General features: G+C 34.3%; 3 protein-coding genes and 1 pseudogene across 5 annotated transcripts; 1 reads left to right on the top strand and 3 right to left on the bottom strand.

Annotated features, from left to right (window-relative positions):
* Positions 1-266: 266 nt before the first annotated feature.
* Positions 267-1,725, bottom strand: LOC101255940 (uncharacterized protein At2g23090-like; annotated as a pseudogene).
* Positions 1,678-9,086, top strand: LOC101255646 (uncharacterized). Of its 3 annotated transcripts, XR_739518.4 has the most exons (10): positions 2,696-3,251; positions 4,086-4,230; positions 4,697-4,865; positions 5,413-5,671; positions 6,552-6,640; positions 7,269-7,451; positions 7,531-7,616; positions 7,761-7,845; positions 8,184-8,753; positions 8,857-9,086. XR_739518.4 is itself a non-coding variant. In XM_010317703.4 (9 exons), the coding sequence occupies exons 2-9, from the start codon at positions 4,088-4,090 to the stop codon at positions 8,316-8,318; spliced, it is 1,149 nt and encodes a 382-aa protein (XP_010316005.1). In that variant the 5' UTR covers positions 1,678-1,814; positions 4,086-4,087; the 3' UTR covers positions 8,319-9,086. The 3 variants fall into 3 exon arrangements, 2 of the variants coding, with proteins under 2 accessions (XP_010316005.1, XP_004231904.1); XM_010317703.4 differs by lacking the exon at positions 2,696-3,251 and adding an exon at positions 1,678-1,814 and having other exon boundaries at positions 8,184-9,086; XM_004231856.5 differs by having other exon boundaries at positions 8,184-9,086.
* Positions 9,087-11,490: 2,404 nt separating this feature from the next.
* On the bottom strand, positions 11,491-14,834 carry LOC101255349 (subtilisin-like protease SBT1.7). Its single transcript, XM_004231855.5, has one exon. The coding sequence runs from the start codon at positions 13,909-13,911 to the stop codon at positions 11,647-11,649; it is 2,265 nt and encodes a 754-aa protein (XP_004231903.1). The 5' UTR covers positions 13,912-14,834; the 3' UTR covers positions 11,491-11,646.
* A 2,632-nt stretch (positions 14,835-17,466) lies between these two features.
* LOC101255047 (subtilisin-like protease SBT1.7) lies at positions 17,467-23,104 on the bottom strand. Its single transcript, XM_004231854.5, has one exon. The coding sequence runs from the start codon at positions 19,840-19,842 to the stop codon at positions 17,551-17,553; it is 2,292 nt and encodes a 763-aa protein (XP_004231902.2). The 5' UTR covers positions 19,843-23,104; the 3' UTR covers positions 17,467-17,550.
* Positions 23,105-24,108: the final 1,004 nt, after the last annotated feature.

The following is a 24,108-nucleotide window of genomic DNA, read 5'->3' on the forward strand; positions in this document are numbered from 1 at the left end:
TTGTATATTAGTGCACTGGATTTTTCTGCATTCAGCTTTGGTGGTTTGTCTTTTGTGTAAGTTCATTGATATGGTGTAGGGCTATAGAAGAATGAAGAGAAGCCCTTGCTTAGTAGAATCTCAGACCTCGTGGTCATCCAGTGGAGCACAGTGCTTAGATTTTCTCCCTACTTGCGAAATTGCAGCTATCCATTATCAATTTCTCTAGATGAATCTAACAAATAAATGAAAGAAGCTAACCCTGTAGAACGCATCTCACACCAACATTGAACAAAAACACCACACCAAATTCATTGACAAATCAAGACGTAATATCAACAATTTAAGAGTAGAGTACACAACTAAAGATTTGGCCCGACCTATTTATGTGCGGGACAAATACACAATTTTACATCTTGCTTGGATCGACACTTTGTGATTAGTGATAGGAGGTAATACTAACATTATCTACAAGACATGTTCGACACCTAAGTTTATATTTTGAGATGAGGGAAACAGGTGGCGAGGTCAGATTTTGGATGTTTGGCCTCGGCATGTTCCTTGCACTTCACCTCTGACGTTGTGCACATAAATGTCTGCATGCACACCTTGCACTGCCATCATCCGCAACAATAAATACAAGTTAGTGAAGGATCAAAACAAACATCAATCAAGATGAACTCTAAAGACACTAATGAATTATCAGAGGCTGAAAGAAGACATAAAAATAGTTCACCCGGTAAGAAAATCTGTGTAGACACTGATAAGCAGAGCCATAAAGATTATTGTTCAGACTTGAATGCGACTCTTTACTTAGGCTATCTCCTATTGAAAGCCTAAGAAAATTTTTTTTGGCAGAAGTTATACAACATCACAGAAATATCGTAGAAGGCTGGAAAAGAAAGACAAAAGACAATCTAATAAGACATAAAAAACAATCGAATTGCCTAAATTCAGATTTTCAAAGTACAAGGAGAAAGATAGGAGTACTGAACCACATAGCCAGTATCTATGTAAGAAGAGTGACTAAACAATTCACATGCTACATGAGCCAAATTACAGAACATTTAAAGGAGACTACACAGTGGAACACATGATTGAGAGTTGCCATTATTGGGTTGTCATTATGAAATATGAACTCATACGAAGATGAAGTTCAACACCATGAAGTTACCAGCCCGAAAAATAATAACAAAAGATTATAGATGGTAAGGATATCCAGGTTATTGATTTATTGGAGTGATTGATCGGTTCTCACCTTCAACATATAATGCCCCTCTTCTTGTTACTACTGGACTAATCAATTTCAGCTATCCATAATCAATTTCTCTAGATGAATCCAACAAATATTGGGATTCAGTAATTACCCATTACAATTTACATACCAAAATTGCACAATAAAAAGGCTTTACCTGGATATTCATGGCCTTCTTGTTCGCGTCAAGTTGGCTTTCTGCATATAGATTTTGAGAGTTAGTAAAAAGCCAAAAGATTGACGATTAACGTAAAATCATATCTCAGCATCTAAACAAACAAAAAGAGCGATTAAGGCACTCTCAGCCACGTCGAATTCCAACAACGAGATCGAATCGGCTGATATTAAGGCTAATTGACCATTGAATTAAGAGCATGATGTGGATGAAATTGGGTTCAGATCATTAGAAACAAAATACCTTTTGCGCCTTTCATCTTCTATATGTTCTTCTCACGAGCCATCTTGGCTTTCTGACCGTTGCCTCCACCCATTACTGCTGAAACGGAGGTGAATTGAAACCCTAGAGAGCTCTTCTGTTACAGGCGGTGGCGGGGATACGGCAGCTGCAGGGGATAGAGAGGTAAAAAAATATGTTGAAAGGACAAGTACGGTATTTTAATTTAATTTCTAAATATTTTAAACATTATTTTAAGAATTTACCATATGCTAAATTTTATCAAAATCTCCTTTTTAGACTCTGTTCGTTTGTATTAGCTTACTAAAAAAATAATTCATGATATTTCATTATACATAAAATGAAAAACAATAATTAAACACTTTGGAGGAATTTATATAAAGAAAATACATCAATACCATAAATACTATAGAGAATAAATGAAGAAAATATGTTTATTGATAGATAATATGTTTATATAATATATAGTGCAAACTTATTGCTATAAATAATAAAAAAATAAAAATATAGCTATAATCTATAACCAATAATTATTCATTAAAAAGTACTCAATTTTTTTCCAACTTGGTTGATGGCTAATACAAAAGGGGTGTATTTTTCTAACAGAAAACTTTCACACATAGCCACTTAAAAATAATTGATTACCCTCAATAGTTATAGTTTGATAATTACAATATGTAGCTACATGTTATATGGAGAAGAGAAGCGAGCGAGCCTGAGAGAGAGAGCAGAGAGGCAAGACAGAGGGGAAAAAGAGCGGAAGAAAGGTGAATTGTATTGTATATGTATATTGGTTAGATAATTATATATTATACGTATGTATTTGTATATATGGCAAGAGAGATTGGGGGATGGAGGAGAAAAACGAGAGAGGGGGAAGAGAGGTGAATATATATATATATAGTATATATATATATATACACACATTTGTATATAGTGCAAGTGAGATTGGGAGAGGGAGGAGATATACGAGTGAGAGATGGTAGAGAGTGGGAGAGAGGTGAATTGTATATGTATATAGATTAAATAATTGTATATTATATATATGTATTTGTATATTTTGACGAATTATACATATACAAACATGACTAATCATACAAATTTGAAGTCAGCTCACATAATTAATGTATAATATTAATCGTGAGTGATAATTATAGCAAACTATTGCTATGATGAGTAATTAAATAGTATAAGTTTGTTTTGTTGCGTAATTTCCCCTCCTAATTGGGCTTAATATGGAGTGTTACATCAGCCCAAAAAAGGTTCTGACCAAATAAATGGGCTTTCAGTTCACTGAAAATTAACCCGCCTTGGAAACAGTTCATTGCGAGGCTCTATTTAGACGCGTTCCACTATTCGCTGGGATGATCTAGTAATTTTGAGATCGGGTGAAATACATTTTCTTAAGAATGGGGGTGATCGTCGAGAGCAATGTTTGGGAGCCAAATCCAGCACTGTGTTTATTCTTCTTCATATCATGTTGCTTGTCAATCTACTATTTGCCAAGCAGCACCAGAAGTTCCGCCATTTTCGATCACGCACCTTCGTCTTCCTTCATTCGTTTCCAGAGAAGTTTCCTTTTACTCTATTCGCTTTCTTCAGGTGACGTTATTTTCCGAGTTGTTTTTTTCTTCCCACTGAATGTAGTATTAGGAAATGTCGCGTTCTAATTAACTCCTAGAGTCTACTTGCTGCTAAAATTGGTGCGAGGTAGTGAACTTTACGTGTTTCCCTGTTTATTAACTGCTGGATTTCCTCTGTTACAAATGTTTGATATTTACCCTCTATTTTGCCAAAAGAGAAAAATGAAACTTCTAGCAGGTTCTGGATTTCATAATTTTAACTTAAAGAAATGAATTAAACTAGTCTGACTTAGTTCTGAAAATGGTCAAGTTGACGTCTCAAACTAATTGGATAGATGGACTATCTCTTAATTTGTATGTTGCTACATTGAGCATTTTATCAAGTTAGATATTTTTTTCATTTGTGGAACACTCAGGTTCACAAAAGTGGATTATCCTGTTGTTATAGTAGAGTAATAAACATCTATACAAATTTGGATCAATCAAATTCAAAAGTTTATTCAAGACTCAATGAAGTTATTCTAACATATGATATTAAAATGTTGATACGGGAACTTTACATTGAATGTGGAGTGTGAATTGATATACTGATACAAGTTGCTCCCGTATAATCTGTTTATTAGCATATTATGATAAGGCTGAGCTGACACCACAAAGTTGTCAATTATTATTTTAACTTGATAGAGATATCGTAGTTACTGATCATAGAACACATGTTAAGGTGTACGCGAAATCACATATTCCATAAAAAAAGTCACGCTTCCCTTTTTATTACATCCTCGATATATAAGTTTGTCCTTTTTATGATTGCTTGGATTCAAAATCGTTATTTATTTAATTTAACTTTTTACAGTAATGGAAGGCTTGTTGGCAGTATTTGGAGAGTACGACTTAGCATTCCATGGCATTAGTAGGGAGCAGATGGTCATCTCTCTATGTGTTGGATACGCAACTGCTCTCTTTGTCGGTACCTTTTTGGGAATGCTCTCGGATTTGATGTAAGGGTACCTGCCTAGTTTTCTGTGTTTACCATGTTCCATCTCTATTTGCATAACCATTATGGTATACTGCAAGTTGCCATTTTCATTCTTTTGGAAATCTATATATCATAAATTCAAAATCTTAGACTACGATTATTTGGTTCAACATCATAATGAAATAGAGCTTCCATTTTGGGAGATATTAAGTATCAATCTCATCTACGTTCCTTTGATGCATTCTTTTTAGACTAAGAGATCATTTTTCTAATAAACTGTCCAACAAAGCTTGAACTTGAAGCTATGTGTTTGACCAGTATATGTTCCAAAGTACTAAACTGTATTGGTCCATGATGATTATCATTATTGTTTTCAATCGTTTATTGTTCTCAAAATTGTGATGGAGCACCATAAGATAAATGATTTTTTTGATTAGTCAAGAATACCATCTGTCAAACTTATTATTATGTTGTCTCTCTTCCTGCAGTGGCCAGAGAAAAGTCAGCTTGTTATTTTGCTTGCTGCATCTTTTTGTTGCCGTATGGAGGAGGGTTACTGGACATCCAACTATTTGGCTCGCTAGCATCTGTCTGTCTCTTACCTCTACAATATTTTTCTTCAACTTCGAGACATGGATGGTTGTTGAGCATGATAAGGTTTGTCTTCGGAATCTCTTTTTGTTATTATTGTATGATTTGCTATTTCATGTGGGAAGTACTATTATGAAGACTTGTTAACTCAAAATGCTTATCCACTTTTTAAAATGAATAAATCTGGGAAATCTTTTTTATACCAAAAAAAGATGATGAATATATGTAGCAAATGCAAAGGGGTTAGGATGGGGGAGTATGGATGTATACTCTATAGTCTTTCAGAGTTTCTTTCTTTGTCAACTACATAAGTTTATTTTGGACCTATTTTGCCGTAGCAGCATATGTGATCACATTTGAAAAAGATGATGAATAAATGTAGCAAATGCAAAGGGGTTAGGGTGGGGGAGTGTGGATCTATAGTCTTTTAGAGTTTCTTTCTCTGCCAACTACATCAGCCTATTTTGGACCTATTCTTCCATAGCAGCATATGTGATCACATTTGAACATTTTTCTCGGTCGGGGAGTCTTCACAGTCAGATTTCAGATCTCTGTATGAATTTGAATCGTTGATAGTAGAGTAAGATGAGTTATCCTTATAATCATTTTGCAGCTTGAGCAGAGGCAGGATTCAGTGAATGACATGTTTTGGTTAATGACTTTTGTTGAATCTGCATCTTTCATTGGAAGCCAAGTGGTTGGTAACTGGTTAATTGGTGGTCATGAAAAGACAACTTTGCTTGCTCCGTCCAGTGCAGTGGTAATAATGGCTCTTAGTGCTCTGGCTTATGTCAGCCGAGGATGGAAGGAAGATCCAAAATCAATTATTCTTAAAGAATATCAGACTAAATTTCATACATACATAATCAGTGGTATGAGTCCTCTATTATTATTCTTATGTTCCTTTTCCTGAAGATATAACTTTCTGTTGTCACAACTTAACTGAGGGACACATTTCCATAGCTAACTGTGACACTAAAAGAAATATTTGATCAATTCTGTGGATCTCCCGATAAAAAGATTCTATAAATTAGTAATATCAGATAAGTTTTACCACTGAAATCCACAATTCGAATATTGGAATTCTTGGATAGTCACAAGAAATCTGGCTTAACTTATTTCCTTACTCTTTTGCGCTTCCCTTTCCAGTAAAAGGAGGCAATGTGCCACATTTGAGTTAAAAAGAAGAAAGGGGCGGTGATAGAAAGAGAGGGAAAGTAAGGAAGGAGGAATTCAAAAGGCTGACCACAATCTCATAGGCATTGTCAATCTGATCTTTCGCTCCGTCTCCAATTGCTCCCTTATTCCCTCGACCAAAGTCCAAACTATGTGTAGCTACCTTATTTTTCTTACTGTGATCTTATTTTGGGTGGTACTTGATCAACTTAGCTCGAAAACAGTAGTCAATACTTTAGAAGAGCATGAAAGCATTACAGAGCCATAAAGCAGAGAGAAATTAACCCATTTATTGTTAATAAATACTACCAGAATGGTAGAACAAACAGTACGAGTATAGTAATCTTCTAATACAAAATGAGGCTGTACCTAATTTGGGTTTATATATTAGTTGAAATGTAATGCTTAAGATAGTTAAAATGGTCCAATTTCAGAAATTAGAAGTTCTGCAACATCTTAATATGATATGAGATGGAGAACATGCATCTTTAAGAAATGCTGTTTTTGATGACTAATTGCATAATTGGGAGTGGTTGGATCGACTTTCTAATCTTTTTCCAATTGTATTCTTGGCAGATAAAAGGGTTTGGCTTTTGTCATGGACCCAAGCTACCATGCACTTCTCAATTGCAGTTTTTTGGATTACTTGGGCTCCAACCATTGTGGTATGATTCTGATAAGATTTCTCGAAAGGATACTGTTTCAGCGTTTCTGACTCTCCAATTCCTATTATTGTTTTCTCATGGAAATGTATTCTAATAGGTGTGCTAAATCTTTTAATCTACTTACCTTAATTTTGAAGAGAGTAGTTGAAGTTATCTATATGAAAACACACCTCCTTGATTAGATTTAAAATGTTTAAAGTTAATTATTCTTTTGTACTTTCGGTCTCAAAATTGGAAATGGAAGTGTATCAAGGAAAAATGGATAGAGGAAGTATTTGAGTTACTACTGTGCGAGGCCTTCTTTGGAAAGATTGATGAGATCCATTCTAATACCGAGAGTAAGAGAGAGAGAGAGAGAGAGAGAGAGAGAGTGGCTGTGACTGTTTGTGTAAGATAAATCAGAATGTTGACTATACAAGTGCAATAAACCATTTTACTATTATTGAAATCTATGAAGTAATCTTTTTGTGGCCAATATCTATGTCTCTCAAACTTTGTGAATACTGATTTACCAAGATGATTGCTTAACATTACATTTCTTTCCCTTCTGAAATCCTATCTCACCATATTTGTTCCTGGTCCAAAAAGATTGATATATTTTCTCCTTAAAGTTTGTTTGGATTTTTAGGCAGATGGGAGAGGGGTTTTGCTAGGTTTAGTATACCCCTGTGTACTTGGTGCGAAAATGCTTGGAAGCACTGCATTTTCCTGGTTCTCTAGTGGCCCTTTATCACTCCGAACAGAGGAGTGCTTAGTATATGCCTGTATTATTATGGGCTTTGTCACTTCCATTGTAGCTTTTGATTATCAGGTATTTATGAGTTTTCTTATCTTCAAGCTGTTCAAATATCAAGTAATGTCATCAAACTTAATTTGTGATATTGTTGCAGGATGTTGAAATTCTTTTGATGCTATTCTGCATATTTCATGCTTGTGTGGGATTGGTTTTGCCTTCACTTGCCAGATTGAGAACCATGTAAACTATGCTGCACTTATAATTTTCTTATCAGTCATGGCTTTAATAATTGTGTAACCCGACTACTCGAGCATAGCCTGCTCTCTCATATATTTGGCTGGAAGTTTCCTTTCATTCAAGTTCCTTTCTTCCTCTAACATGCAGGTATGTGCCTAATGATCTTCGTGGAGGAATGATGAGTTTATCTATCGCTCCTTCGAACGCGCTTATGTTGTTCCTTTTGATTCAGGCATGTTCTGTTTTATCATATGTATTATATAATCCATTATTTCATCAGAAGAGATCTTCACTTATTATAGTGGACTCCATTCCCAGTAGAACCCATCTAAGTATACAGTGCTTGAACTTTACCTAGATGTTCTTGCTTGGAAATTTATAGTTCTGGGTAGTATCCACATCTTCTCAGTTAAGATAAATGCAATATAGTTTCTTTTATTCTACGTTGAACTTCTAGATAACGTTTTAATTGATTGTATGGTGCCACATGTCAAACTTCATCGTGATGTTCTTTTTTTTTTCTGCTGATTTATTGAATATTTAGATAATCTGCTATTTTGGATTTTGCAGAGAGGTTTTTACCAGAATATTGAAAATTCAACAATTATAGCTATGGCGGCTCTTGGTCTTTTTTCTGCAGCTGGATGCATGTATATGTTAAAGCGGCTTGGAAAGCAACCACACCAGAACTGGCACAAATTATGACCCCTTCCATTTGTTTTAAACTTTTGTATCCATGTGGGTGTATCCTGTATATAGCCGGCCAGTTAGTTTAAAGATAAAGGAACAGTAGCCTTGGAACATGATGATGGGTGCAAATTAAGTAGCATGCTCTGCAAATATGGAAAATCAATAAAGAGCTGTAGCCAGTTTCAATGTTCAGTTATTCTCACGTTGCTTAACCAATCAGGTCCAGTGGGAGATCTCACTATGGAGTTCAATTTTGCTTTCGAGACACTTTGCAGATTGATGCCCTGAAAAGGCTAAATTAATACTTTGCTTCTAGTAAGTATTGTGGAGAAGTGTTATACCAGAGGAGTAACAGAATACATGGTGGCTTAGTTTGCATGATTTTAACAGCTCTTCAGAATTGTGATGGTCCACGGAAAGTCTTGTTTCATATTCAGAGATCACCAAAGAGTAAGAGAAATTTCTCTTCTTTCTTATCATGTTTTCTTTAAACCGGCAGACATGATCTCTATATCATGGTGATTTTTCCTTTAATTATTTGGTTGGATTGCAGATATTATAATTTGAAGAAAGATTACGTAAAGAATGATCTCACCTAGGGGAATCTTTTGATGTAAAATAAATTTGGTGGGGTGCTTGTCTTGGAATGTATGTGCCAACAACATTTCAGTTTCATTGAAAATGGATGAGGCTAACGTAGCACTAAATCTTTTTCTTTTTTTGGGTGTGTGGGTATTAGCAATTACAGTGATAAATTATTGAAATTGACAAGTTCTTGGTTGATAGACTAGAATTTTAGTAAGTGGAATGGTTTGTCTTGTTCCCCTTGATTGGCTCCAAATTGTTGGCGACTCAGCCTCCACAATTGATCGACCCCACTAATTTTGTTTTTGTGTTGCATTGAAGTCTAATGAAGTTTGATTTGAGTGCACATAAACAGTCCAGTTGAAGTGTTGGTAGTTTCTCTTCCAGCCGATTTATTTTTAGTTTGGTCTATAACAGGAGTAACAAAAAGTCTCTTCATACAACTGTTTCATGAAAACTACGTTTGTTTCTTGCATAGATTAAAATATAAATATATATATTTATTTTATTCTATTTTTTGTATTTTCAAAGCAACGTATATTTCTTTCTTTTCAAAATAAGTGTTACTTTAACAACGTCCCAAAGTATGTGTCACTTTAGGAATGCTCCCTTCGTTCGTTTCAAAGTATGTGTCACTTTAGGAATGCTCCATTTGTTCCTTTTTATATATTGTCTTTGCTAAAAATAAATGTTTCTTAATACTTGTCATTCCACAAAATAAATATATAAATAATACTATTGTTTCTATTTTATTCTTGAGAGCTATTACATTTGTCCACCTTTAATTGTTATGGTTTCCCTTTTTAGAGTCTAACAATAAGTTTTTTATCCTCATTTTACGATATATTGTTTCATCGTATTGACATATAAAAAAGTGTAATTTATAGTACTCGTTTTTTTAATATTAAATTTTTTTTGTTTAAAATATCAAATTAATATAATCTATGTTCACTTTGAAAAGTTAGTCAAATTGACTTTCTAAATTGTTACATGACAATTAAAAGTGAAGAGAAGGAGTAATAATTTTGAAAGTATGAATTTGATCAATATAGAATAACTAAATGATTAACTCATATTCATTGATTAATTAATTAATCAAAATAAATTATTTATAAAAACTTATTTAGTTTCTTGAGGGACCTAGAGAGTAAAAGACAATGATGGATATGAAATGAATTTAAATGACAACTATTATTTTGGGATGAAGACAGCAATCATGGAGTTTTGACTTTATACAGAATATACATTAATTTGCAAATAGCTTAGTACAATTATAACCATATTAACAATAATAAAGATGTCCAATGTGAATCATTTATCATCTTATGGAATGGGAAAGCCAATTAGTACTGAAGTTGATGATTGCTTACTCCAATTGTGTACATATGATAGCAATAACTATCGAAGTTGATAAACATCATCTATCCATAGCCAGCAATGAATATTTTGGATTGTCTATTAAGCACTGACAATTATTTCGACTTATCAATCATTCCTCTCTATGGTTCGGTTCGATTTTATATATTATTGGTTCGATTTATCAATTTTCAGTTTTTAAATATGCTAACCTAATAATAAATCAATAAGATATTCATTATCGATTTTTGATCATTATTGATTTGGTTTACCTAATAAGAAAATATTCGTAAAATATTATGCCTTCTTACTTTTCTAAATGCTTTGATATAGTGAAACAAGAAAAATAATGAGAAATTACATCAATAAGAGAAAATATAGTACAAAATCTATAATTACATGTTATCACCAAAACATAGTATGAAATTTTTTATGTTGATCAAATTACGGATCTTTACAAACTTGCAAATGTTACAACCTACAATTACAAACAAAAACCAAAATAAACTAGTCCAACAAGACAAACTAAAATCAAATAGCTCCAATTGTGAACCCCTTACTTTAATCTTTAGATTTTGAGTAAATAGTAAAAACAAGTAAAGCGGCCTACTGTGAAGTTGCTAGAGTACTAATAATTTGATATAGTTATAGTGTCTAATTATATATTAAATTATTACTAATGTTTAATAATTAGGAAGGGTAAAATAGTAAATTATTACCGTCTTATTGGGTTATCGGTTTACCCAGTAATTCAATAGTAAAAATCAATACGAAACCAATAACCAAATAAATTTTTTTTATAAACCCATCAAAAATCCAATAACCAATAACTTGTTTGGGTTCGATTTATCGACGAAGGGGGTTATTGGCGAAAAATTATATTATTTATACATGGTTAAAACAATTTCATATGTACATATATTATATGTCGAACCCCCTTCTCCTAGTTTATCTGACTATGTATAAAGCTTTTTGAACCTCTTATTAAAATTTCTGATTCCACCTTTGAATTCAATATGGTTACCTCAAGCTTAAGCTTAAGTAGGAGAAAGAAGAGAGGCTAACTATCAGACTTTCGATTGAACGAAAACTAACGTAAGTGGACGTACATTAGATGAGGACAATTAGAATTGCTTACGATACTTGGTATACGAGATACAGTTCAACAAAACCACAGAGATAAGAGATGTATGTAGGTACAGTTCACAATTAGAATTGCTTAAAATACCGTACAGTGAGCAAGATATTGTATAAGGCATACATTTCTTTGATTCTTTCATGTTATCCATAAAAAAATCTTGAGACCAGCTACAAACTTTTGTGCTGGAATGAAACTTAAAAGCAGAAAAACATCAACTTATACATAAAATTAACAGAAGCTATAGCTATGTCTTCATATTATTCATGACCAAGAAATTGCAACTGGACTACTAACCACATGCTTCCCATCTGACCACTCAATTCTACCGAATACATCCGTAGCTGAGGACTTTGATGGAGCAGTAAAACTCACTGTATACGATTTCTTCTCATTAATCTGAGTGAAACTCAATGTTTCAGGCTCAACTATAATTTTCACTGAACTATTTGGGGAAGAAACTGTAACTTTGTATGTTCCAGCCGGTCCAACATTAGTCAATGTCCGGCTGTACTTGATTGTGTTTGAACCGTCACTCCCGGCAACGAATGAAACAGCAAATGAAGGGTAATTCAAATCTGTGACGCTGTATGTTTTGCTTGAATCACACGTGAAGTTTCTTCTCGCTAAGCTGTTGATTTGTGATGGAGTGTATTTCAATGCACACATGAAATTGAGGTAATCATCGGCGTTTATGTCGTAAACAAGACCTGGGTTCACTGCCGAAACGGGATCCACGTGTCCAGCGCCGTGGTCGAAAGGTGTAGATGGTTTTCCGGTGGCGACATCTACTAGTGCTCCGCCGTTCTTGTAGACGGTGTAAGCGGAGGTCATGAGCGCCGAACGAATGGCGGCGGGGCTCCATTCTGGGTGGACTCCTTTTATCAAAGCCGCCAAGCCGCTCACGTGTGGACACGACATGGATGTGCCTGAGATAATGTTGAACTCGACCCGTCTATCGTCCTCTGCCATCCCCGTCGGGCCGACGGCTCCGGTCCAACCGGCCAGAATGTTTACACCGGGCGCGATAATATCCGGTTTGAGTATCTCCGGGGTGATTGAATTTGGGCCTCTAGAACTGAACGCTGCGACAACCGGTGACGGTTCGATGTCTACTTTTGTTCCTCCAAAAAGAATTTCGGCCGTTGGATTAGGATCTGAGAATAAATATTTCTTGATTACATCACCGGCTTTTTGACCCACCGCCGCCGCTGGAAGTAAATGGGCGTCAGCCACTAGTTCCTCCCCATTTGCTGCGGTGTTAGCCAAAACCATGCCGGCTCCACCAGCCTCTTTTACCACAAAACCCTTTTGGACTCGAGCGCTAATCCCTCTGTCACACAGCACAATTTTTCCTTTAACTTTCTCAGGAATTAAGGTACCCATCATACAGAGATTTCCACTGGTTACATTGCTGGCATTACCAGCATACACCAAGGGAAGCATTTTATTAAGTAATGAATCACCCGCGTAAAGTGAAACGCCGGAGAAATTTTTACCATTGCCAAGGCTTACATATGCTGGAAAATCACGGTCAATTGTTCCAGCACCGACTGTGGTGATCCAAGGTGCTTGGTTGGCCAAACTGAATTGATTAGGTCCAGCATTTCCAGCAGAGCAAGAAACCAAAATACCCTTCTCCATAGCAGCAAAAGCTCCAATTGCAATGCTATCTTTGTAGTAATCTGGTGTGCTTCCACCAAGTGATAATGAAAGCACATCAACTTTATCATCAATGGCTTTGTCCATCCCTGCCAATATGTCAGAGTTAAAACATCCCCCAAGCCAGCAAACTTTGTACATGGCAACTCTGGCACGATAGGCCATTCCACGAGCAGTTCCTGAAGCATAACCAAAAAGGCTAGCACCCTGAACAACTGAACCAGCTGCTGTCGAAGCAGTGTGTGTTCCATGTCCATCATCATCCCTAGGAGATTTAGACTCCTTGGACTCATCAATTGGTCCAAGAGTAGTTTCATAACCCCTAGAAAAATACCTCGCTCCAACAAGCTTTCTGTTACACATGGCAGAACTGAAGTTGTTGCTGGACTCACACTCACCTTTCCACGAATCTGGTACAGGTCCAAATCCAGTATCGTCAAAGCTCTTTCTCTCCGGCCAAACCCCTGTATCGAGTACTCCGACAATGACATCACTCATAGCATCGGACTCAGGAAAGATATTAACACTTCTATCAAGTCCCAAAAAAAGAGGTGTCCGAGTAGTGTGGAGTTGGTATATCAGCTCAGGCAAAACAGAGAGAATCCCAGGTTGGGTCTCTAAGGATTCAGCTTGTCGAGCTGTAAGCCTTGCTGCAAAACCATGAACAACGTTTTTATAAACATAGATCATCTCTGCTGATTCAGAGACGGATTTGAGGGACGCGTCATACCAGTGAGTATGATCATCAAATATTGCTGGCATTTGTGATTTAGCCATGTGAATGATGTATGTTTTCTTCTCCACCATTGCCACAGACATGTGACATAGGCACACAAGTACAACAACTAGTAGTGTGTATGTAGACATTTTTGATTAATTTTTCGCTTGGACTGCTGCATTAATAAGAGGGAGTGGATGAACAAGCAATGAGAAACTTAAGGTAATATATATAGGAAAATTAAAAGAGTGGGGCTAGATGTTGATGTTGTTTTCTTTTTATGAATGATTGGAAACAGCCAGCCTAGCAGACCAAGTGATAAAATAAAGATTAAAGAGTAAAAAAAGAAGGATCACATTTCTTAACGTATGAAATCAAAGAATTTCATTCTCCTTTCATCACGTTATCTTCCAGTCCGCCTTTTTATCCACTTCTTTTTTTCTTTTCTAGTCAGTGAACCTCTTTTCACCTTCCACTTTACCATTTGCTCATTTGCACAAGAAAAGCTACAAAAAAGAAAAAAAAAACAGAATCGCAAAATTCTTCAAGTTGCCATCCAAATTTCATTTTCTTTTTACCTACATTAATGGCCATCCGCAAAGATGGTGAGTACTCTTTTATTCTCAATCATAGTTTCGCAATGAGGATATGGAGCAAAGTATTCCGTAGATTTTTTATTTTTTTTTACAGATTTCAGTTGGTAGGGAAATTCATTGCTGAAGGACACTTCGATTAATAAATGCTGTAGATTTCATGAAGAGGCTTGACGATTTCCAACTTCCAATAACTATAATAATAAAGATAAAAGGAGAAATAAATCTTTACCATTATGAACAATAGTGGTTCACGGGTCCATACAGAAATGGAGTAGCTTTTAGTGTTAGGAGTAACATTTATTTGTGTGGAAAAAAAAAAGAAGAAGAAGGAGGAGGTAGATGGTTGGTGAGATGTTAAATTAATTCAAATATCCTATTTTCTAACTATTACCATGTTTTGTTTTTCGAGTTTAAATTAGATATACCATCACTAAATATTTTAGTATTTATTTTCTTGTTGACTAATTAAGACAAAAATAATTATTGAAATTCTGTTTTTTTGTAGTTGCTTTATTCAAACAAGAACAGACAAGGTTCAACGTAGGTGCGGGGTCTAGTAATTAAACAAATCAAACATTATTTAATGGTAGATACCCTAATTATCGATGAAAAACGAGATATTTTAATTGTTTGTGAATCCCGTGTCCCAAAATTTGTACTATTATATACTATGAAATAGAGGACTTGTAGTGTTTGAGACTACCTTTTCTAGTAGCCTTTGAACATATAATAGAATAATTTTGAAAATAAAGATGTACCTTTCACAATTAAAATAAGGAAATCAAAAGCTTTTAAGTTTTGTTTATAGTTAGAGTATGATCTGGAAACAAGCAAGAGCAAGCTTAATCCAATTGCTGGCAAGAATTATACAAATATATATAATGATATTATTAGTTAATAAATGAACTACAAAATGTACAAGTAATCTTGTATATATTTTTCTTGCTTCTTTCAAATTAGGAAAAAGTACGTGTAATGACAGTTGAATAGTATAAGACCTGGGAATATATTTGCAAATTATCTAATCGAGTCTTTCATTATTTGAATGTGACATTCTTGGGTGTAGGCTACATACTTGCATTCATGGATTTGCTGATGAGAATGATATTATGTGTTAATTGGGACGAAATTTTAGGACTTCTTATATGATCTGGACAATTCTTCTCTCTTTGATATAGAATTTAAGGTCGATTAATTTGATTCGAGATTAATTTAACATGTTATTAAAGTCGATTCAATTGAGTGTGATGTGGGGTCCACAAACCAAGTTGGGGTGGTGATATGAATGATCGCATATTATATTTGGAAGAGATTGGTGATTTTTCTTATATGATTTTGAATAATTCTCTTTCTTGGAGCTAGCTTTTGAGATTGAGTCCAAAATTCATTCTAACATATGTTCTATCATACGTGATTTCTTACATTGGGGCAAAAGCTTCAACATGTATAGAGTACAAAATTTCTAGTCACTACAAAAAGACATTTAGGGGGAATAAATATTTCCTTATAACGCAAAAATATTTAGCAATAATTAAGTTAATGTTATTACATTTAATGAGAGTAAAACCTTTAACAACATTTATATAAACTGTTAGTTACAATTAATACCCACCCAAATTTACTGTTACCATTAAATATAATATAGCAATAATTATATTATTACCATAAAATTCTTTATTTGTTGAGGTAACCTTCTATGAAACTTAAAACTTTCTTTCATTGAATGAATAACTTCTAGTCCTATAATATTTGTCAACAACACGGTATAAACAGTATAGAACATTATAAACCATATAGTAGAATATTAGTTGTCATTTTACAACTGGTAAATAACACTGTCATGTGGAATTTCATTTACTTGTGGACTTATGGTGTTGCCAGATTGGCAATGATCGAGTTAATGACTATCATATACTTTCAATGAATTTCTTTTTTGCTGGTCCACTGTTGATTTTTTTAAGTGGGGATATTTTGAATAGGATACATGCTTCATTATAAAATTAAAAAAATGGCAACTATTTCCTAATATTTTTAAAGACCATCCAGTATAAAAATAAGTGTTAGGACGAAATGAGCTGTAAGACAAAACATGTGTGATCATCAAACTTATGATGAATTTCTATGTTTACCAGAGTGTAACCAGTTTATGAGTTCGTCAATTCAGTAACAAATTGATCATTTGTTAGTGTTAAAAATGAGCTCAAATATAGGTAACATGATCAAGTTATACTAAATTTCAAGGATTAGGCTCAAGATAATTTGAGTTGAGTTCAATCTCAATTTATTCACGTCTTAACCTAAAAGAATCCTAATTGGACCTAATTTAACCTCCAATTCTAAGTCCGTCGTAAAACTCTTTTTTTGCATTGATATAATATGTGTTCCTATTTTGAAGATATAATTACTATCTATATTTTATCTTTTAGAATTTACTTATCCATTTTTAATTTTTTTATAAAAATAAATATAAAAATAAAATCTTGAGTTGAAAATCAATTGTGTCTATAAAAGTTAAATAATAGTATGTTAAAATTATTAACATTAAGCATGTCAAATTGGACAAATTATAATTCAATTCAATTTTTAACCAATTAAGTCCAAATAAATTTAGATGGTCAAGACTCGTTCTAAACTTCACCTCTAATTTCTTGGAAGGATTATCAGGCTACCATGCCCTTAAAGTCTATATGTGCCAGACTAGACTCTTAAAATTATGACATATTTTATTTTCTTTAACAGAATTTGTTTTGACGTAAAAAAAAAATTTATTTATCTAACAAAATAAAAAGCTTTATAAGATATCAATACATATTTCTAGATATTTGATTTGATATGAAATTAACTCGAGATCAATTTCTTTTTTATTTGAGAGTATTGACTATACCCCAGTTCGGAGCTTCATGCATGTTATTCATTCCAAGTGACATGTTCGGTCTGTAACCAGTGTGAAATCTCGAAAGAATCAAAGATTCATATATTTATGCATCTATACAAGTATATATGAAGCATTAAGTGATACTTGGCTGAAAATAATGTCAAAAGTATATGAGATACAGCACCTAAAACCACACTCAGATACAATACTTGGTACGAAACATCACTGCACTGTGAGCAAGAAGCATAAATTTCTTTGATTAACTTTACATTAAATCGATAGCAGCTATATATAGCTCTTTAATTTGTTCATATAATTCATGACCAAGAAATTGCAACTGGACTAGTGACCAAATGCGTCCCATCTGACCACTCAATTTTGCCGAATACATTGGTAGATGGGGGCTTTGATGGAGCAGTAAAACTCACACTATACGATATCTTCTCATTAATCTGAGTAAAACTAACTGTTTCAGGTTCAACTATAATTTCCACGGAACTATCGGGCAAAGTAACAGCAACTTTGTATGTTCCAGACGGTCCAACATTAGTCAGTGTCCGGCTGTATCTGATTGTGTTTGAACCGGTATCGGCAGGGAATGCAACTGAAAACGAAGGGTAATTCAAATCTGTGACGCTGTATATTTTGCTTGAATCACATGTGAAGTTTCTTCTTGCTATGATATTGATTTGTGATGGACTGTATTTCAATGCACACAGGAAATTGAGGTAATCATCGGCGTTTATGTCGTAAACAAGACCTGGGTTCACCGCTGAAACGGGATCCACGTGCCCAGCGCCGTGACCGAAAGGTGTAGATGGTTTTCCGGTAGCTACGTCTAGTAGTGCTCCGCCGTTCCTGTAGGTGGTGTAAGCGGTGGTCATGAGCGCCGAACGAATGGCGGCGGGGCTCCATTCTGGGTGGACTCCTTTGAGCAAAGCCGCTAAGCCACTCACGTGTGGACACGACATGGATGTGCCTGAGATAATGTTGAACTCGACCCGTCTATCGTCCTCAGGCAACCCCGTAGGACCGACTGCACCGCTCCAACCGGCCAGAATATTGACACCTGGCGCGATGATATCCGGCTTAAGTATCTCCGGCGTGATGGAATTTGGGCCTCTGGAACTGAACGCTGCAAGAATCGGTGCTGGTTGGACTCCTACCATTGTTCCTCCAAAAAGAATCGTGGCCGTTGGATTAGGATCTGATGTTATATACTTCTTGATTTCATCGCCATCTAATTGACCCACAGCCGCCGCTGGAAGTAAATGGGCGTCAGCCAGTAGCCCCAGCCCATTTGTGTTAGCAAAAATCATGCCGGCTCCACCGGCTGATTTTACCACATAACCCTTTTCAGCTCTGACGTTAACCCCTCCGTCACACAGCACAATTTTGCCTTTAACTTTCTCAGGAATTAAGGTTCCCATTATACAGAGATTTCCATTGGTTGCATTGCTGGCATTACCTGCATACACCAAGGGAAGCATCCCACTGGGTAATGGATCACCCGCGTAAAGTGAAACACCGGAGAAATTTTTACCATTGCCAAGGCTTACATATGCTGGAAAATCACGGTCAACTGTTCCGGCACCCACGGTGGTGATCCAAGGTGCTTGGTTAGCCAAACTGAATTGATTGGGTCCAGCATTTCCAGCAGAGCAAGAAACCATAATACCCTTCTCCATTGCAGCAAATGCTCCAATTGCAACATCGTCGCTGTAGAAATCAAAATGCTCTCCACCAAGTGATAATGAAAGCACATTAACATTATCATCAATGGCTTTGTCCATACCTGCCAATATGTCGGGGCCAAAGCATTTCCCAAGCCAGCAAACCTTGTAGACGGCAACTCTGGCACGATAAGCCATTCCACGAGCAGTTCCTGAAGCATAACCAAAAAGGCTAGCTCCCTGAACAACTGAACCAGCTGCTGTAGAAGCAGTGTGTGTTCCATGTCCTTCATTGTCCCTTGGTGATTTAGACTCCTTGGACTCATCAATTGGTCCAAGAGTAGCTTCATAACCACTAGAAAAATACCTCGCTCCAATAAGCTTTCTGTTACACATGGCAGAACTGAAATTGATGCCAGACTCACACTCACCTTTCCATGACTCGGGAACAGGTCCTAATCCGGTATCGTCAAAGCTCCTTCTCTCTGGCCAAATCCCTGAATCGAGTATACCAATGATGACATTACTCATAGCATCTGAGTCATTAAAGACATCAGGTCTGTTATCAAGACCCAAAAAAAGAGGTGTCCGAGTAGTGTGGAGTTGGTATATCACCTCAGACAAAACAGATAGAATCCCAGGTTGGGTCTTTAAGGATTCAGCTTCTTGAGCTGTAAGCCTTGCTGCAAAACCATGGATAACATTGTTATAAACATAGATCATCTCCGCTGATTCAGAGACCGATTTGAGGGACGCATCATACCAGTGAGTATGATCATCAAAAGTTGCTGGCATTTGTGATTTAGCCATGTGAATGATGTATGTTTTCTTCTCCTCCATTGCCACAGACATGTGACATAGGCATACAAGTACAACAACTACAACTATCAACGGGTATGTAGACATTTTGATTATTTTTTGTGTTTTTCCACTCATTAGTTCCCTTGGACTTCTGCATTAATAAAGGGAATTGAATGAACAAGCAATGAGAAACTTTAGGTAATATATATAGGAAATTAAAAGAGTGTTAAGTGTAGTGAAGTGATGAGGCTACTGGTGAGGTTGTTTTCTTTTTATGAAATTATTGGGAAGATCCAGCCTAGCAGAATAACTGATAAATGGAGATTAAAGAAGGAAAAACGACTATAAAAAGAAGGATCGCATTCACAGAAATCACATTTCTTAACGCAAGTAATCAAAGAATTTAGAGTACAAAATGGTAATGCGTATTCTCCTTTCATCATTTTATCTTCCGTCTTTTATTTTTTGTAGTCAGTGCTAACCTCTTTTCACCTTCCACTTAACCGTTTGCTCATTTGCACAAGAAAAGCCAGAATAGAAACAGAAATCCAAAATTCTTCCATCCTACTATTGGTTCAAGTACGAGAGTGATAAGTACTCATTCATTTTTAATCATAGGTTTTCATATAGAATCTCTTTTTATTAGCTGATATCTGGATAGCTGTTTTGCGACTCGACTAATTTGAAGTCACTCCAAAAAGTCTCAAGTAGATTTCACGAAGAGAACTTGAAGATTTCCAACTTCCAGTACTACAGTTTTAGGAGTAAACTTTATTTGTCTGAAAAAAAATAAAGGGTAGATAATTGGTGAAAGTCGAAATTCTACCTTCCGAAAATTAATTCAAATGTCCCAATTTCGAATGATCATGATTGTTTACTTTTCGAGTTGAAGTTATATATTTTGTTCTAATATGATTATGTTATTTTTCTTGTTTTCCCAATTACTAATCATTTTTGTTATATATAGTAATCTGTTATAACAAAATCAATTATTGAACTCTGTTTTTTCTAGTTGCTCTATTCAAACAAAAACAGACAAAGACTAGACAAGGTCTAGTAACTAAACGAATCGACATTATTTAATGTTAGATACCCCTAATTATCGATGAAAAAGGAGAATATATTATTGTCATTTTGTGTAGGGGGTAAAATACAATAGAAACACGTGAACTCCCAGTCCCAAAAATTAGTATTCTATTAACATTAGGAGAATGAATTAGAGGGCTCTTGATAATAAAAATACAAAACGAATAAAGAAGTTAGTTATTGCGCTAATTCTAAAATATGATTCATTTCTGGATTTTAGGATCGATCTATTTTACTTGTAGTCTTGGAGCATGATAAAATAATTTTGAAAAGAAATATATAACTTTCCCACATAAAATAAGGATATCACAACTTTCAAGTTTGGTTTTTTGGTTAGAGTTCGTTAACAGGCAAAAAGAAGCTTAATCCGAATGATGGCAAGAATTATATAGATATATAATGATATTAGTTAGTAAACCAACTACCAAATGTATGCGTAATTTTTTTTTCTTTTTTGTATATTAAGTTGTGGTGCATAGTGTTTCATCCTTAACTAGAGATTTTATGTTCGAGCTCAAGTATGAAAGAAAATTTTGTTGGGAGCATCACCTCGAATGGATCTTACAAAGCGCAATTCAAATTCGATCGAAGCTCCAATACGGATTTTGAACACTTTGGCCGAAAAAAAAAGCTTTTTGGATATTTTCTTTCTTTCTTTGTAGGATACATGCAAGAAAATATGTATCGACAGTTTTCTCTTTATATGTCCTATTGATTGTAGTTACCTTGAAGATTTTGTACAAGGCTCCATTTGGGAATATTTTGCAAATTATCTTATCATGTTTGTTATATAATTGTAACTTTCTCGGGTATAATTACATTTGTGATGACCCCACATTTGGATTGGGACAAGATCTCAGGATTATATGATTTGACAGTTTTTTTCTTTTTGATCTTGATTTTGAGGTTAAATATTTAGGATAAAGATTCAAATAACATGATATCATATCTAAGCCCATTAGATCCTCTATTTGAGGTTAAGTTAAGCCAGATATTGATTTAACATGTACAACAGTCAGACCCGTTGACCCAATATGGGCCCCTTGGATCGTGCAGGGATGTGAATAAAGCCCGATAAATTTGTTCACACTCTAGTCCACACAATGTCTAGTTATATTGCTTAATCAAATACTATATATAGAGAGTAGCGAATTTCTAGCTTTTGAAACTTATAATATTTACTAACACCACGGTATATAAAACATTATAAATAATAGTATATTATTACTATTATTTTAGTTGTAAATAACATTGTCATAATTTCATTTACTTATTATGACTTCAGATTGACAACGAGTTAATGAACTAGCATATACTTCATGTGAATTTATTTTTTGTTGGTCCAACTGTCGATTTTTAGAGGAGATATTTTAAAATGGCAAATATTTTCTGATATTTTTACAGACGCACCCCACCCCCTAAAAAAATAATTCAAAAATAAGTGTTTAGGACCAATATAATTGTGAGTTGTAATGCATAAAAACACTCTCCTCTAATCAGTATGGTCAAACATATGAATATGCATGTCGATGGTACCGTGAGATAAATGATAAGTATATATTATCTGGTAATTAGGCGTGAGCATTTAATATAGTGACCAGAGTAATAATCATAACAAATTAATTTTCTTGTTCAGCTAGTTAGTACACATTAATAAGATTGTAAATTGCAATTTAGTTTTATCAAAATTCTCATGTCAAACTTGAAATGAGGAGTATATAAATCAATATTACCCAACTATTGATATTACAAAAAAAAAAACATAGGCTACTATCTGAACTCTTTGATTTATAAATGCGACATAAAAGCGAGAAAAAAGACGTTTTGACTGAAAATTTGCATGTTGTGCTCTTAAGCTGATTCAATGTCTTTACGCCTCTCTTTCCTGCCAACTCACCAACTGACTAGGTAATAACTTCACATCTTCCTTTAATAGTCGTTTGTACTGACTTAAAAAATAAAAAATTAAATTAAAATATATTTTAAATTAAATATAACAGTAAGCAAATTTTTATTTTTACTTTTAATTTATTTTTAATAATACTAAATACTCTCAATAATTAAAAAATAAATTTAACTAACTTTTAACTTTTAAGACGTTCAAATCCAATCATGTGTCCAGGACATGCAAATGGGTAGAGCAATTGTCTAATCAAAACAACCCAAAAAAAATAAATATTTTTTTCTCCTATCTCTTTTATAAAATTCTTTTCTTTTTAATTTGTCTAAAAAATGATATATCTATATATTAAATAATAATTTAATTTTAAGATACTTATTTTACTTCTAATAAAATGGCTCATAGGCATTTAAATATTTATTATTTACTTTAGATCATTAATTTAAGGAATAATGCACAAGTAACCCCCTTAATTTATGTCCAAAATTTCAGAGGCACAATTATACTATACTAAGATCCTATTACCCCTAAACTTATTTTATTAATAATTTTCTAGCCCTTTTCGATCTACGTGGCACTATCTTATGGGTGTAACGCTGGTTGACTTTTTTTTTCAATCTAGTGCCACGTAGGCCGAAAAGGGATAGAAAATTATTTATAAAATAAGTGCAGGAGTAATAAGACCTTAGTATAAGGTTGAGGGAGTACTTTGTGCATTTTCCCTTAATTCAAATAGGACATATAAATAATTAACTATTAAGTATATTCATTTGGCCATAGATTTTCCAAATAATATTTGGGAAAAAAATTGACAAATAATGTTTGTCCATACAATTTGCCATTATTTGACAAATATTTTTGGCAAATTTCTTAAATTTCCAAGTACTAGTTTTTTCTAGTATTTCGGTCAAATCTTATTATTTGTGATATTTTAAAAATTAAAATTTTACCCCAAACTTTTATCTTTTAAAAAACACCCTCTGTAATAGTTGTTTCCGTTCTATTACATAATTTTTTACGTCAACACCAAAATAGTGATGAAATATTTAGTGAATATTAAATAATGATATGATTGTTGATGAAAATGATGAAAAATTAGTTCAAGGTAACAAAGTCAAAAGTCATGTGATTCGTCTACTTCACAATGTACTGAATGATGCTTGTTGCACTCACTAGTGCCATGGACACTATTTGTTATTATTGTAACGAACAACCAATTGACTTGTAATACAAACTTATAGTTAGTTTTGATAGTTTTTAAAACTTATGGGCATAAATCATATTTTTCTAAAAAAGTGAAATATATTTCACAAATCTTATGGACAAACACATGGTAAAATTTCACTCAAATTTTTATCTCAAATAATATTTATCAAAAATATTTAAAAATTTATGGTCAAACGCTAACTTAGTGT

This window comes from Solanum lycopersicum, chromosome 2, assembly GCF_036512215.1.
Source record: "Solanum lycopersicum chromosome 2, SLM_r2.1".
NCBI classification, from domain to species: domain Eukaryota; kingdom Viridiplantae; phylum Streptophyta; class Magnoliopsida; order Solanales; family Solanaceae; genus Solanum; species Solanum lycopersicum.